Source organism: Lontra canadensis, unplaced genomic scaffold, assembly GCF_010015895.1.
Source record: "Lontra canadensis isolate GAN:19392208 unplaced genomic scaffold, GSC_riverotter_1.0 scaffold16, whole genome shotgun sequence".
Classification (NCBI taxonomy): domain Eukaryota; kingdom Metazoa; phylum Chordata; class Mammalia; order Carnivora; family Mustelidae; genus Lontra; species Lontra canadensis.
The window spans coordinates 62,590-79,544 of NW_022631010.1; the positions used below are offsets into that span (position 1 = coordinate 62,590).

At 43.4% G+C, this 16,955-nt stretch overlaps 2 protein-coding genes across 2 annotated transcripts in view; one reads left to right on the forward strand and one right to left on the reverse strand.

Annotated features, from left to right (window-relative positions):
* Window positions 1-1,408, reverse strand: part of CNBD2 (cyclic nucleotide binding domain containing 2) — a 43,472-nt gene extending 42,064 nt beyond the window's left edge. Inside the window, exon 1 of the mRNA XM_032858750.1 lies at window positions 1,084-1,408. Coding sequence (XP_032714641.1) covers window positions 1,084-1,134 — 51 coding nt within the window. The 5' untranslated portion in view covers window positions 1,135-1,408. The remainder of the gene's footprint in view (window positions 1-1,083) is intronic.
* A 13,394-nt stretch (window positions 1,409-14,802) lies between these two features.
* SCAND1 (SCAN domain containing 1) lies at window positions 14,803-15,712 on the forward strand. Its single transcript, XM_032858751.1, has one exon. The coding sequence runs from the start codon at window positions 14,923-14,925 to the stop codon at window positions 15,454-15,456; it is 534 nt and encodes a 177-aa protein (XP_032714642.1). The 5' UTR covers window positions 14,803-14,922; the 3' UTR covers window positions 15,457-15,712.
* The last annotated feature ends 1,243 nt before the right edge of the window (window positions 15,713-16,955 follow it).

A 16,955-nucleotide genomic window follows, 5' to 3' on the forward strand; every position in this document is an offset into this window, starting at 1 on the left:
ATTACCGTACAGTCCCAGGACTGAACATAGCCCTAGAGCGCCACATGTCAGTGTGGGTAAAGCTCACACAATTTTTAATAGAAAAAAGGTTGAAAAAGGATGCCATTTAGGACATCGTTTTTTTTTTTTTAAGATTTTATTTATTTATTTGACAGAGAGATCACAAGTAGATGGAGAGGCAGGCAGAGAGAGAGAGAGAGGGAAGCAGGCTCCTTGCTGAGCAGAGAGCCAGATACGGAACTCGATCCCAGGACCCTGAGATCATGACCTGAGCCGAAGGCAGCAGCTTAACCCACTGAGCCACACAGGCGCCCTATGACATCGTTTTTTAAAATGTGCTATATACTACGTTGCTTATAAATCATACATATGTAATAAAGTTTTAAAATCTAGATAGGAAGGCTACACATCAACCTCAGGAAAGTGGTCCCCAGTGAGGAAGAAGGGAATGGGACGATGAGGAGCTTCACCAGTACCTGTAACATTTTCTTTAAAAACATCTGTATCTGAAGGAACGATGGGGAAAAGTTTTATTAATAAAATTAATACTTATTAAATACCAATTTTCCACCAGGCACTATTCTAAGCCCTTTTAATGTATCAACTCATTTCATCCTCAACAATAAATCAATGCAATAGATACTAATACTGTCATCTGTCACCCTTTACAGAAGGGAAAATAGGCACAGCAAATGAAGTAACTTGCCTCATACTAATATTAGTCATATGACTAACAGGTGATGGGGATTTGAACCCAGGCTGGCTGGCTCCAGGATCCGCAGGCTCAACCTATCACTCTATCCTTCTGCCAGGCCTTATTCCCTCTGGATCTCATAACAGCAGGAAGGATGGGTACAGAGGAGTTCTTAGGGGCTCAGAGTATAGCCTATGACATGCCAGTGTCAAAGGGACAGCCATCTACAAAGAACAGGTCAGAATTCAGTCTTTCTGAAGCCTAACTTGGACTCTATTCTTTGTGCCATGCCGTGACTCCAAAAGATACAGAGTAGGCTGTCTCTTACACCTGCCCCTCCATTCCTCAAAATACCACTCTTCCCTCCCAGAACCCTTGACACTCCTCACCAGTTCCTTCTTCAAGATCTGCCACGTATAAGACACCATATATCTCCTCATGGTTCCTGACTGGCAAATGGCACAACTAGCCCCTTTGCCTTTCAAGGGTAGGACCACAGATCCTTCCCAAACAATCTACTTATATTAGAAACAAATAGCTTCCCTTGGTGGCAAGGTAGGAGTTTCTCTCCACTCCTCACCAACAGCTTCTGGAAGCTTTGTTCTGAGAAACTGTCATTCTCAGAATCTCCTTATATCACAATGGAGGATTCTGGAAGAGAAGGCAGTGGGAAGGAATTGCAATCTGGGAGTCTAACATTTATTGAGCACCCAAAGGCATGATCTTAGTTAATCCTCACAACTACCACAAGGTAAGTGTCCTCAAACCCACTCCATACATAAGAATGAGGCTCCAAGTAGCTAACTGATTGCCAGTCGTGGGGTCATCTTAAAGTAGGAGCTTCTGGGCTCAGAGCAGGAGCACTCAACACCTCAGCCTAGGAGGCTCTCCAACGCTTAGAACTTGGGAGACCCTCCAGTGTGGGTACATGACGCTGTCCTATAAATCTTGATAAATCAGCCAATCAGGAACACTTGGAAAATCAGAAGTCCTCAGCTAAATGGGGTGCCAAATGTTGAAAGGAACTCAGTGACTAGAACTCAGTGACCCTGAGGTCCTTCCAAAAGTGGAGAATATAGGATTTAAAGTACTGCTGTCTACTAGATTAAAGATGGCAGCTAATGATTGGAATTTGCTCTTATATGAGAATCTTTTTTTTTCTTAAGATTTTATTTATTTATTTGACAGATTACAAGTAGTCAGAAAAGCAGGCAGAGACAGAGAGAGGGGGAAGCAGGCTCCCTGAGAGCCTGATGCAGGGCTTGATCCCAGGACCCTGGGATCATGACCTGAGCCAAAGGCAGAGGCTTTAACCCACTGAGCCATCCAGGCGCCCCCTATGTGAGAATCTTTAAAAAAAAACTATGACCTCAAGTATTGCCTGATTGGCCATTCCTATCCAGCTAGGCCTATCTGCCAACCTTCTCCCAAACTGACAGCCAAACGGAAGGACACTGAACACAGTGAAGACAGCCTGACAGCCGGGAAGACTCAAGCTCTGAATTACTAAATTCAAAGGCCACCACTCCTAGAGTGAGACACTGACCACTTAAGAGATGAGAAGAGACAGAATTGGGTTTTCTTCCTCCCTTGCTTAAAGAAAAGATGCAAAGAACTCAGAGAGAAACAGAGTAAGGAAGTTTCAGAGAAAAAGAGAGAAGCAGTGTGGATATTTTGTCTCCTCTACCACAGACCAGGTTGAAGGAAGGAAATATAAAAGTTTAGGGGCTTTCTGAAACAAACTACTGGGGATGGGGAAGGCAAGAAAGATAGGAGGAGGTGGCTATAGACAGGGAGGTATCCAAACAGTCCTCTGAGCTGCCTGAGATGCAAGTGACATGAAGAGGACCCAGACCATCAAGGGGCATTGGAGGATGCCAGTAAGTAGGGCCAAGACCCTGATGAGACACTGAAATTAGACACTTCTCACCTCCTCTCTTGCCAGCAGTGATTGTATAATTTCTGTAGGAACTGGATCAGTGTTAGGGAGAAAGAGGCAGAAAGTTTGGAGAACTCTGAACTGGCCTAAGATGAACCAATCAGCCTGAAATTATATCCCCTCAAAATTACTGAATTGGACCTCAGTTTACCTGAAGACATCTAAATTGTCTAGTAGGAGGCAGGGTGGGGACACAGAGTCAAACATTAAAGTCAGTTCTAGAAATTAAGGAAATGTTGGGCACCTGGGTGACTTGGTTAAGTGTCTGCCTTCAGCCCAAGTCATGATCCCAGGATTGAGTCCTGTGTTGGGTTCCTTGCTCAATGGAGAGTCTAATTTTCCCTCTTCCTCTGCGCCTCCCCCCATTCATGCTCGTTCTCCCAGAAATAATTAAATTTTTTTAAAAAATTAAGGAAGTGTCATTGCTATCCCAGTTTCTTTTCTTTTCTTTTCTTTTTAAAAGATTTTATTTATTTGACAGAACACATACAGGGGGAACGGGAGAGGAAGAAGCAGGCTTTCCGCTGAGCAGAGAGCCCAATGCAGGGCTCCATCCCAGGACCCTGGGATCATGATCTGAGCCAAAGGCAGACACTTAACGACTGAGCCACCCAGATGCCCCTCTGTCCTAGTTTCTAATCTTACGATTGAACTGTTGTAGAATAGAATGTCAGAAAGGACATTGGCCCTATTCTTATGTGATCTTGGGTAAATTACTTAAGCACACTGGGCCTCACTTTCCTCTTTTTAAACTGAGTTAGAGTCAATTCCACAAATAATTTCCTTTTTTTTTCCTTTCTTTTTTAAAGGATTTATTTATTTATTTATTTGAGAGAACGCGTGAGCAGGGGAAGGGGCAGAGGCAGAGAGAAAGAATCTTAAGCAGACTCCCCGCTGAGCACAAAGTCCAACGTGGGGCTTGATCCCAGGACCCTGAGATAATGACCTGAGCTGAAATCAAGAGTCAGACACTTAACCAACTGAGGCACCCTGGTGCCCCAAATAATTTCATGATAAGATCCTTATTGTTTTGCTAATTATAAGAGTTAAGCAACAATCATTTATAGAGCTCCAACTAGATGCAAAGCATGAAGGGTGAAGACAAGGTCTCTGCTCATAAGTTCACGATATTGAGGGGATGGGAACCACAGCCATAAGAGAAAGTCGCACTAAAATAAAACTATAAAGATAAGTGAAGAAAGGGCAGGGCCTGATCAGAGAGCATGAGATGTGGCTGGAATACGAGATACCCAGGGGGTATAGCAAGAAGTGAAGTTGTGCAGGCAGAGGTCACAAACCACAAAACAGCCACACATGGGCCAAACTGAGTTTGCTGACTGCTTTATTTGACCCACATGGTGGTCTGGTTAAAATATTGTTAAAACTTAACTTGATTATCTTTAGTTGGGGAATGGGGAATTCACCATGTGAATTATAGAATTCACCAAAATCCTCACCACAGAGAAGCTCGTTAGCTGCCAGACATGTTATTTACTTACAACTCCCAGAATAGGATCTATATGGCCTCTTTCAGGCCTAAAATCCTTTGACTATATAACCAGTGGTTATAGAATTGTGGTCCACAGGCCGTATCTAACCTGGTATCTTTTGACAGGTTTTTTAAAAATTTGTATTGTTGGGCACCTGGCTGGCTCAGTTGGTAGAGCATGCTACTCTTGATCTTGGGGTGGTGAGTTCGAGCCCTATATTGAGTGTAGAGATTACTTACAAAGTAAACAAATCTTTTAAAAATGTTTTTGAATTAGTTGTCAAAACTTAAATACTAGGATTTTACAGGAAATTATCTAGGAAAACATAATTTACCCAAGTCACCCTGATATAAGCCATCTCAATGGACTAATTTTCAATGGAAATAACAGAGGAAGTTGTAACAGAGCTCTCTCACCACCTCCATCACCAAGAAATACTACTGGGTCTTAAAAGAAAGCTAGAAATTAATCTCATTTATAAATATTGTTTTAAAAATCTTAAATATAAGCAAACAGAATTCAATAGTACATTTAAAAACAGTATCGGGGCGCCTGGGTGGCTCAGTGGGTTAAAACCTCTGCCTTCGGCTTGGGTCGTGATCCCAGGGTCCTGGGATTGAGCCCCACATCAGGCTCTCTGCTCCACGGAAAGCCTGCTTCCTCCTCTCTCTTTGCGTGCCTCTCTGCCTACTTGTGATCTCTGTCTGTCAAATAAATAAATAAAATATTAAAAAAAATAAAAACAGTATCATTGCAGGGGCATCTGGGAAGCATAGTCGGTTAGGTGGCTGACTCTTGGCTTTGGCTCAGGTTATGATATCAGGGTCGTGGGATCGAACTCCACCTTGTCTCTGCACTCAGCATGGAGTCTGTTTGGGTTTCTCTCTCCCTCTCCCTCTGCTTCTCCCCCCCCACCCCCTGCTCCCTCTCTCAAATAAATAAATAAATAAATCTTTAAAAAAAAAATAACATCATCGGGGTAGCTGGTTGGCTCAGTTGGTGGAGCATGTGACTCTTGGTCTCAGGGTTGTGGGTTTAAGCCCCATCCATGTTGGATGTAGAGATTACTTAAAAATAAAAGGAAAAAACATTTTTAAAAAAGGAAAAAAAAAATCATTTCGGAGCACCTGGCTGGCTCAGTCAGAAAAGCATGCAACTCTTGGTCTCAGCGTGGTGAGTTTGAGCCCCACATTGCGTGTAGAGATTACTTAAACATTTTTAAAAATTAAAAACTTTTTTTGAGAGAGCCACATTAATGAACAGGTCACTCTTGGAGACAACTGGTGCTCTAGTGCTGGGACTTTAATAAGACTGCACAGAGCATGCCTCAAAACTGTCCCATTGGTTAAGGGCTACCCCAGAGGCATTCATGGGCCAACTTTTCTGGACTCACCAACCCAGTGGCCAGAGAAAGCTCTCAGCAAAAGAAGCTATCTTGTTGGCCTGTGCAGAAAGGCAAGTCAGAGGGTTAAAGCAAACAGAAAATGCCTAGGGCTGCAAGTCTCAGGGAGTGCTGGCAGAGAGGTCCACATTTTCCCCCAAAGGTAGTGCTTTGGAAGGCAGAACCAACAGTACCTTCAGTAGAGCACTGGGATCAGAAGGGCTAGGCTCTGAGAGCATCCCTGGTGCCACTGGCACCAAGAAGCAAGGCACAAGGGCTGGCCAAGAACACGCACAGACCGCCATGCTTAGAGCCCTGCAGCTGCCAAGCTCCATCTTGTTCATTCACACAAAACCTTTGTCAGAAGGACGAGCTTTGCTGATGACCCTAAGAGACTTCCTGCCAGCCTGGAATTCTACTCTAGTCCCTTCCCCATGCACACTTCCAACAAATAGCTGATCCAGAAAGAACTCATTTCATTTAAAGGAGATTTATAATAAAAAATAAATAGCACCAGACCCATATATTACAGAAAAGTGGGGAAGTGGGAGGCAGGGAACAAGAAAAACAAATGGCAGATGAAAGGCACTCACAGAAAAAAAAAAAAATTAACATGAAACAGGTGGTAATCAGGAACCACAAAGAACTCAAAGGGCTTAATACATTTCAAAACCAGTTCAAAGCAATATGCAATAGTTCAAAGAGATGATGAAGCAACTGGAGGAGACAGACATTGGCAGAGCTCAGGAAGGAAGTGGGTGTTTGTTTTTGTTTAAAAAAAAAAAACACGTCAGAACTGAAGATCATTTCAGAAACATCAAAAAGGTAGCCCTGCTGAATACAGAGCAAAAAGCAAGTGAGGGAGTTGTCAATGAACACGTAAAAAGGAATGAAGAAATACTACTATTAAAAGGTATGGGGGCGCCTGGGTGGCTCAGTGGGTTAAAGCCTCTGCCTTTGGCTCAGGTTGTGATCCCAGGGTTCTGGGATCCAGCCTCACATCGGGCTCTCTGCTCAGCAGGGAGCAGGCTTCCTCCTCTCTCTCTGACTGCCTCTCTGCCTACTTGTGATCTCTGTCAAATAAATAAATAAAATCTTTAAAAAAATAAAAATAAAGGGTACAGAAATATAGAGGAAAAGGGAGTGGGTTAAGCACATAGGGTTCGGGGCGCCTGGGTGGCTCAGTGGGTTAAAGCCTCTGCCTTCGGCTCAGGTCATGATCCCATGATCCTGGGATGAAGCCCCACATCGGGCTCTCTGCTCAGCCGCGAGCCTGCTTCCCTTCCTCTCTCTCTATCTGCCTCTCTGCCTACTTGTGATCTCTGTCAAATAAATAAATAAAATCTTTAAAATAAAATAAAATAAAATAAAAAAGTACATAGGGTTCTTCAACTTTTAGAGATGAAATTTTTTTTTTTTTAAGATTTTAGTTTTAAGTGGGTGCCTGGATGGCTCAGTAGGTTAAGCATCTGCATTTGGTTTGGGTCATGATCCCAGGGTTTTGGGATTAAGCCCTGCTCAGGGGGAGAGTCTGCTTCTCCCCTTCCCTCTGCCCCTCCCTACACTGATGTGCTCTCTCTCTCGCTCACTCTCAAATAAATAAATAAAATCTTTAAAATATTTATTTTTAAGTAATCTCTATACTCAACGTAGGGCTCAAACTTACAACCCCAAGATCTAGAGTTGCATGCTCTACCAACTGAGTCAGCCGGCTCCCCTATAGCTGTAAATTTTAAAACACATTTTAAACTGGATAAACCAAGAAAAAGATGTATAAGCCTATTTAAAGGTAAAAAGGAAACTACCAGTAATAATTAAAACTGGAGAGGAAGGATGAGAAAAGGAGTATAATGATTACTCTTTTTTGACTTTTGAATTTTATACTAGGCATATATATATATATATATTTATATATAAATATATATATATGAACAGGTAATATATATATCACTTGTTAAAATGAATGCATCAATTTTTAATTTTTTTTAATTTAAGTAAACTCTATCCTTAATGTAGGGCTTGAACTCATGACCCCAAGATATGTGTCACATGCTCTACTGACTGAGCCAGCCAGGCGCCCCTAAATGCATCAGTTCTTAAGTAAATTAACAAAATCAGTGCAGTGCAATAAGCAACGCAGCTACTTGTAGAGCACACAATAAAAACAGGTTCACTGAATTCTAGAAACTAGCAGGGTTGCAATTGAATAGAAGTAAGTGAAAGGAGAAAATGACAAAAGGATTATGAAGTACCCAGTTCTACTTCTGGGTATATATTTGGAGGAATTAACAGCAGAGGCTCAAAAAGATATGTGTATACCAATGTTCATAGCAGTATTATTTACCATAGTCAAAAGGTAGAAAAACCCAAATGTTCATTGACAAATAAATAAGCAAAATGTGCTTCATATATAATGGAATATTAGCCTTAAAAAGGAAGGACATTCTGATACATGCTATAATGTTGAAACTTGGAAACACTGGAACTTGGAAACAAGTCAGACAAAAAAGGACAAATATTGTAGGATTCCATTTATATGAGGTTTCTACAAGAGTCATATTCATAGAGACAGAAAATAGATTGGTGGTTACTGTGGGCTGGGAAGAGGAGTGAATGAGAAGTTATTATTTAATGAGTACAGAGCTTCAGCTGGGGAAGATGAAAATTTGCTGGCAACAGATGGTAGTGATGGTTACAGAACAATGTGAATATACTTAATGCCATTGAACTATATACTTAAAGATGGTTAAAACAGTAAATTTTTTGTATATTTTAGCAAAATGTTTAAGTTTAAAACAAAAAACACAATATTCCCCTTCCCCCTCCATTCTTAAATGATTGTCTAGAAGCCATTAGGTGCGACCAGCCATGGTAGGCATCTGCTTGGGGATGATGGAGGCTGTGGTTGGCAAGCAGGTAGCAATGGAGCACTGGGCAGGGTAAGGAGGATGGGAGATGGAAACAACAGGAGAAGAAGATCATGAGAGCCAGTTTCTCTCTGTTGAGAAAGAGAATTAAATGTATGGAAAGGGAGAAAACTAGAATAAACCCTATGGTGTTGAACTTGAGTTGAAGATGTTGGTGTGAACACATGGATTTCAACATATATATATATATACACTGATATAGAAGTAGATATATAAATATATATAGTTAAAATGACAAAAATTCAACTGAGTAAATTTGAACATCTAATTGGCTTTATCAAACAATTCATAAATCATGGAACACTTACTCTAGCCAGCAGAGATACTCTGAAGAGTTATGCAAAATAGCTTTCACAGAGAGGAGTGTGAGACAAGCAAGTCGCTAGCAAAGGAAACATGAAGGTCATTAGAAGAAAGTAAGAGTTCAAGATGATGGCTTCTCATTGGATGAACCACAGCACTTCCCATTGGCTGCGCTTGTTGCTGGGCCAGAAGAGTATCTTCCTTCTGCTAGAGTAGTGAAGTTGTAAGCCTTCCTGTTGGAGATGCAAGGTACCTCTCCTCCTGTTTGGGGTAACTGGCCACAGGTGGTTGTGTGAGAGCTCTCCCTACAAAGCCTTCCCAAGTCCAACTTTAGTTGAGGTTTCCTTTACTAACTTTCCTGGTACCTTTCCTCACCCTGTTCATGAGGGAGCCTAGGAGCAGCGATTATCCCAACAGCAATGAACAAAAACCAGTGTCCAAATCTTGGTTTTTCTTCCTTTCTTTCTCTTTCTCTCTTTCTTCTTCTTATTCATTTTTTCCCCCCAAATCTTGGTTTCTAAACACCATTCTCCACTGAAAGAACAAGGGTTTCTTGGAGAAATGGCTGATAAACAGAGCTGGGTTAGGGAAGGTACAAGATGTGCTGGAAAGTATGGAAAATTTCAAAAAAATGATGGGGATGTGTCAAAACGACATAGAAGGGGCACCTGGGTGGCTTAGTGAGTTAATCCTCTGCCTTCGGCTCAGGTCATGATCTCAGGGTCCTGTTATTGAGCCCTGCATCAGGCTCCCTGCTGAGCGGGGAGCCTGCTTCCCTCCCTCTCTCTCTGCCTGCCTCTCTGCCTACTTGTGATCTCTATCAAAAAATAAATAAAACCTTAAAAAAAAAAAAGACATAGAAGTCAGCCTGCAGTGATTCTTACTGGTCAAATACAGGGTAATTTGGGTATCAGAAAAAATAATGAATTCCAGTGGCAACCAAGATGCAGTAACCCACTACAGGCATTCTCCTCTGTCCATTGTAACCAAAACTTTGGATAAAACACAACTTGGGACTCTTACAAGTAAATAATGGCAAGTGTAATGGGGTGGGGGGTGGATAGTAAAAATGAAAAAAAAAGCCCCGGGGGGGTGAGTTTCTTGGTTAAATGAAGCCATAGGATACAAGTCATTAGACAAAAATCAATTGTATTTTTATATACTACTGAACAATTAGAAACTGAAAATTTTAAAACACCATTTTAATAGCACTAAAAACATGAAATACTTAGGTATAAATGTAATACATGAAGATTCTGTATGCTGAAAACAATAAAACACTGATGTACGAAATTAAAGAACATCTAAATAATACCAGATCTGGTACCAGTTCCTTTACACATATTTTCCCTTTGACTCCTCAGAGCTATTCTGTGTGGTAGTTACTACCCTCAGGCTCATAAAGGGTTTGGCTTACCTAAGGCCATATGATAAAAGAATTCATAGCAGCTTCATTTTGGAAGAGCCCCGAACTGGAAATAACTCAAATGTCTCAACCAGCGACTGGCTAAGCAAACCATGGTACATCCACACCATGACTTATTATTCAGTAATAAAAATAAACTATGAAACATATAAAACAAGCTAGATGAATCTCTAGGGAATTATTCTAAGGGCAGAAAGCCAGTCCCAAATGGTTACACGCTCTATGACTCCATTTATATAACAGTTTTGAAATGACAAAATTATAGAGATGAACAGATTAGTGTTGCCTGCGGCTAGAGGTGGGGGGTAGGGGAGAGGGAAGGGTGTAATTATAAAGTGGTAGCATGAGGGACTGTCAGAACTAGACCTCAAGACCTGACCTTTGCTGCCTACTTGCTTGAACTCACCAATCTCTGTTCCACATTTTTCTTTAAGCTCTTCTTTCCAGCTTATCTCTTTAACTCAGGCAAAAGACCCAACAGTCAGAGCATCCTGTGATGGAAACTGAAAACCCTCAAGCAGTAAGGACTGCCTGGACAAAATGCTACAGCTGACCCAGACCACCCAGATCAGTTTGAATTTAACCCCTGACCAACACGTGTGCAGATGGGCCCTGGAGTGATCAACTGTCCCTTTACCTCATTATAATACAAAAATCTCCACTCAAAGAGGAGCAAACCTCATTTACATAATACACAATGCATGTATAGGCATGTTTCCCTTAAAGTGCACACACGACTTTGTGCCATCTTGATGACAAGGCTCTCCTATCTAAACAGTCATTCTAACCCTAAAAAAAGGAATCCATTCACCTTTGCTCAGAGAGTCACAGCTTTGGAAGTTATTACCCGTGATCTCCTTACTTGCTACAAACATAGTTTACATTGTGAGAGCACTCTATGTGGTATAGTTTATTTTTTCTTTTTTTTTTTTTTTTAAGATTTTATTTATTTATTTGACACAGAGAGATCACAAGTTGGCAGAGAGGCAGGCAGAAAGCTAGAGAGAAAGAGGGAAGCAGGCTCCCCGCTGAGCAGAGAGCCCGATGCGGGGCTCGATCCCAGGATTATGGGATCATGACCCGATCCGAAGGCAGCGGCCCAACCCACTGAGCCACCCAGGCGCCCCTATGTGGTATAGTTTCTACCTGTGATCCCCCAAGGTTCAAACTCACTTTAGTTCAGTTACAGGAACTTAGTGGTCACCAAACATTTCTGGATACTGATTGTGGAACAGGTGCATGAATCTCCATTTGATAAAATTGCATAGGCCTATACATATACACAATTAAGCACTTTTGAATAAACTCTTTAGATTGTATCATCAATTTCCTGGTGTTGATAGGGTACTATGATTGTGTAAGATGTCACCACTGGGGAAGACTGGGTGAAGTGTTCATGAGACCTCTCTGTACTATTTTTGCAACTTCCTATGAAGCCATAATTTTTTCCAAATAAAAAGCCTTTAAAAAAAAAAAGTTTCCAGGCTTCTTTCTACACTGCAACCCCCAACAATATGCCATTAAAAGACACCCGTCTCTGAAAAGAGTATGGGAATCATATTAGTGCTCCCCTTCATAGATGAAACCCACTACTTGTCCTCTTTTCTTTGATTCAGTATTTACTCAGAGTCCAACTGGGAATCAGGCCTTGTGTTGGAAGCTAAGTGATAGGAGATACATGATCTATGATCCCTTCCCAAGTGAGCTCCCAACGTAGTGCTAATGAGAAGGCCTAATATGATAAGAACATTGGACTACAAGTGAAAAGAATTCTGTCCTCATGGAACCACTTACTAGGTATTTTAGTTTGGACCAATCCATTTCCTCTTGTTGTGCTGACTTCTTAACCTGCAAAATTCGGGAGAATGGAATACATATGAATATATTTTAAACTTAACCTGGGTCCTATGGGTGGGTTCAAGGACACCTGAAATCATATGCATAAGTATGTAGGATAATTTCAGAAGATGTATTTTAACCTTTTTTTTTTTTAGATTATGGGGATTTGCTCACCCATAGAGTTTAGAATAACTGCATCTAACTTTTGGATTTAATGTCAATGTGCTCTTCCATTGTAACATTCCACAATTCTTATAGATCTAATAGATCTCCAAGATCTCTCCATTCCTAATACTCCACGATTCTAATTTTTGGATTTAATGTCAATGCACTCTTCCATTGTAACATTCCACAATTCTAATAGATCTAATAGATCTCCAAGATCTCTCCATTTCTAATACTCCATGATTCTAATTGGGATGCAAGAAATGGACTAGAGAGCTAACATTCTGTGATTCCATGGACCACAAGAGTTCATTCCCTTCCCTGACAGAACGATAAAATTTTTCAACATGAAATTCTAGACAGTCTATGATTTAACCTCCAAATGACCTTCCAACCTCAGCTTTCATTCCTTTCCCAGACCCTGGCCACTCCCCTCAGTGTAGTCTGCAGTTTCCACAAAGTTTCGTTCCCATTCTCTCTGTGCCTTGGCACAGGCAATGCCTTCTACCTGGATTGCCCCCAGATCTACCCTTTTTCTTGAGTATCATCTTGAAGTTCTCCTCCCCAGTGAACCCTTCCATGACCCTTCGTCCTTGCAGCAAGGTTTGATGTGCTCCCTTAAACCTGGGTTTCTGACTGCCTGCTACCACCCAGGGAATAGGACTATTGGTTCACTCAGGGCAGTGAACCAAAAATGCCAAGAGGCAAGGCAGAGTAAGTAAAGGTTTGAAACTAGTTGGTATAGCAAACTCTAGACCCATTTTCCCACCTCTGGAAATAAAGAAAAATGTCAGCTCTAAGGAAAACAACATCCTGAGAGCAATAGTAAATTAAAAGAAAAAATAGTAAATGTAAACAGCATTCTGTTTACAAACAGACAAAGGAGAGTGGTAAGGATTGAGGCCATCTGGGACAGAGGATCTTCACTTCCAGCTACTTGTTGATTGGCAGGAATGTAAGTGGGACCACTGTGGTCAGCACACCTACTTTTTCAAGAAAAGCTGGAAATGCAGATTTGCATGTGAAATTTCCCAATTTTAAGTATCAATAGCTAAAAAATATTCAAGACCCATTGTAATGACTTTCAAGGTTTTCAAACTGTGAAAAATGTTTTGTGAGGATCCACTTCTACCCATCCAAGAGAGTACATCCTATGGGGGAGGCAAGTTTTGTATCAGGGTTGCTGGTGTATTGCTAGTTGTTAAACACACCAACTTCTTCTGCACAGAGCTCAGACAAAACCTTTCATATGAGGCCTCTGTCCCTCTCTGGGTCTTCGTTTCCCCATCCATAAAATGGCGATACAAAATACAATTGTCAAACAGAATGTATCACGTAAGGGTTATCAGAGCTACATGCTTTTATCTGCATCATCTCACTGAATTCTCATAACTTCTATGAGGTAAGCTGTATTACCTTCACATTTTACAGATAAAAAAAATGCAGCTCAGAGATAGCAACTTACCTAATGAAGACAACACCAAACATAAAAAGCCCTTTCCTTCAAAGGGCTTTACTGATTTAGTTCTCTCAACAAGTCTGACCCAAGGCAAATAAACCCTGAAATGGGAATTCCATCAAGGCTGCCTGACTCCAAAACGGTAGCACAGGGCTGCTTAACAGAAATACAATGCAAACCACATATATAATTTCAATTTGTCTAGTAGCCACATTTAAAAAGTAAAATGACACAGGTTAACTTTAATAATACACTTTATTTGACCCAACATATGCAAAATACTATCAATCTAACATTGACATAAAAAATAGAGCTATTTTACTCTTTTTTTGTACTAAATCTTGGGTGTATTTTAGATCACAGCACATCGTAATTCCAACTAGCCACATTTCAAGGGCCCATGCCTATGGGAAAAGGCACTTAATAATCTTAATGTTAAAAGCAGAACCCAGAGAGGCACCTGTCCCTTGGTTTCAAAGGACACGCAAAATACAATAATGGCACACAGTTCTTGAGCATATAGCTTGTGCCATGGGAGGGGCGAGTCTTACTATGTGTGTTGGGGATCTTCACACGTTATATTTTGTCATCCTCGCAACAAGGTGAATGCCACTGCCCTCCTCTTTTGACGGAAAGAGGACTTCCACGTGTCAGGGCCTCCCCCAGTGCCGACCTCCGTCCAGCCGTCCCCTCTCCCATCACGGGCCGGGCGCCAGCCCCAGAGAAACCTTCGCTTGCCCTCATCCCAGTCAGGGGAGGCGCACACCCAGCTGGAGGTGCAGATCACCTGTGGGCCGGAGAGCTCACAATGAGTAAAGACTCCTCTGGGCTCCTCCTCCTCCAGCTCTTCATCCTCCTCTTCCTCCCCCTCCTCCTCGGACGCCGATTTTGACTCTGACTCCGAGTTCTCGAACTGATGCTGGGAGGCGACATCGCGAACAGTAGACGAGCGCACACTTAAAGAGGTCCACCCCTGCCCCTCAGTCGCAGCCGCCTCCTGACAGGACTCGCTAACGTGAGCGGGCGCCACTTCCGGGAGCCGGGACTCGGATTCCCGGCGCTCTGGCGCCGAGCTCATCGCAGAAGCTAGGGCGGACTTCCGCTTCCGGCCCCCTCAGGCAATTTGCGAGTGAGGTTGAGTTTGGCCCGCTGTCGGCCCGCCCCCACCCGCCTACCGGGAGGCCGCGCGAGCTCGGCCCTTAACGCGTCAAACCCCTCCCTCTTTCAGCCCCTCCCCGCGCAGACGCAGTGCTGAGGCCGCGGCTGCGGGACAAAGAGTGACGTCCAGAGGTTGGAGTCATGGCTGCGCCTGAGCCGAGCTTGGTGGTTGCTGGGGACCTCGCGCTGTCGCCAGAGAAGGAAGAAGGAGCCGGCCTGAACTCAGGCCCGGAGCGTAACTCTGCGGGCTCCTCGTCGACCCCTGAGGCCCCACCGCCTCCCCCTGAACCCTCCACTCCCAACGCCGCAGTCCCCGAAGCGATTCCTACGCCTCCTGCGGCGGCCTCCGTGGCCTTGGAGCTGCCGCCCACAGGCCTGGGCTCCCCGCCGCTCGCCGAAGCTGCTCCGCGCTCCCCTCCACACCCTGGCGGCTCCCGACCCGGCCCGGAGACGTTCCGCCAGCGTTTCCGGCAGTTCCGTTACCAGGACGCCGCAGGCCCGCGGGAGGCGTTCCGGCAGTTGCGGGAGCTGTCCCGCCAGTGGCTTCGACCCGACATCCGTACGAAGGAGCAGATCGTGGAGATGCTGGTGCAGGAGCAGCTGCTCGCCATCCTGCCTGAGGCGGCGCGGGCCCGGCGGCTTCGCCGCCGCACGGATGTGCGCATCACGGGCTGAGCGGTGGAGCTGCGGGCCGCCAGGCGTGGGCGTTCTCTGGACTGGGGCCACGATCGGGTCTGGCGGCCTGAGCCTGGCTCTCCATTCCGCGCTGATGAAAAACGAGTTTTGGGCAGCTCCGGTCGTCTGATGTGTCCCTTTCGTTCGTCCTTTAGTAGGTTTATTTTCCCGAGCTTATCTCCTTCCAACCTCCTTTTTCGCTGATGGCGAAACCAGGTTGGGAGCCCAAGAGAATAAAGCCTTTGTTCCCTGTTCACTTGATATTTTCTCTTTGTTTTTTTTTGTTTGTTTGTTTGTTTTTTGTTTTTTTTTTTTTTGGTGGGACCGTTAACGCGTTGGCTAGGCCTAGGCCTCCACATCTGGAATATTTTTATCCTGCTCGCTCCACAGGGCCCCCCTGGGTATTCCTTTGTTTAGTTGAGTCTCCATAAAGAGAGTTTTAGCAGTTTGGATTCCGTATTCGCTCCTACCTCTCATTAGCATATGAATTTGCTTTCCTACTTAAAAAGGTAGTGGGTAGTGGTTGTGGCAGGCAAATAGCGGACTCTATATTAAGTGCTTACTTAACTGGCTATCTCTATACCAACTGGGCCACTAACTTGTTACACCAATCTGCCCTTTGGGCACAGGCTTCCCAAAAGACCCACACCAGCGGGCTATTTTAGGAAGTGTTTTAGTGCAGGTCCTTAGGGAGAGCTCCTTGTGAGCTCTGGTTTAAGCCTCCAAACTCACTTTTCTTGTCATATTTTGGGCCCCTAGAATTTAAGGAAAACTGGAGTGAACTAATGGATTACATTGCTGGAGCCACTCACTTTAATTGTCTTTTAAATAAGTGTAATTGTTTAGAAAGAAAAGGAATTTGGCAAGTAATAGGGAGGCTCTGTTATGAAATCATAAAGCCTACTTCTCCTTAAGTCTTCTGCCCACCCAGGAACTAATTAGGGTCCCTGGGCAATGTGGAATGGTCTCAGAAGGGTCCTAACTGCAATGGGTGCCATCTCTTAATATAAGGAAGGCCAGACCTATCTTCACTTCACTGCTCTCAACAACCGAAATCTAATAAGTCTGCAGCTCACACCACAAAGCAGGAGCCAGACTGGGTTAGAGGAGGGGGGTGGGTACATTTTGCCTTCTCATATTAAAGAAACTTAGATGAATTCAAAATTATTTTGCATACATTCTTGGGATTTAGGATCTTGAGCTTGCATCTCCTTTCCTACAGAAGATACATCTGTTTACAATGTAAAAAGTCTTCCTCTAAAAGATGTTTATAGGGGCGCCTGGGTGGCTCAGTGAGTTAAGCCGCTGCCTTTGGCTCAGGTCATGATCTCAGGCTCCTGGGATTGAGTCCCGCATGGGGCTCTCTGCTCAGCAGGGAGCCTGCTTCCCTCTCTCTCTCTGCCTACCTCTCGGTCAACTTGTGATCTCTCTCTCTCAAATAAATAAATTCTTAAAAAAAAAAAAAAGATGTTTAGAGAAAATCATGTAGTGTATACTAA

Coding starts and splice junctions, on each gene's coding strand:
- SCAND1 (XM_032858751.1), top strand. CDS start 14,923: ATGGCTGCGCCTGAGCCGAGCTTGGTGGTTGCTGGGGACCTCGCGCTG.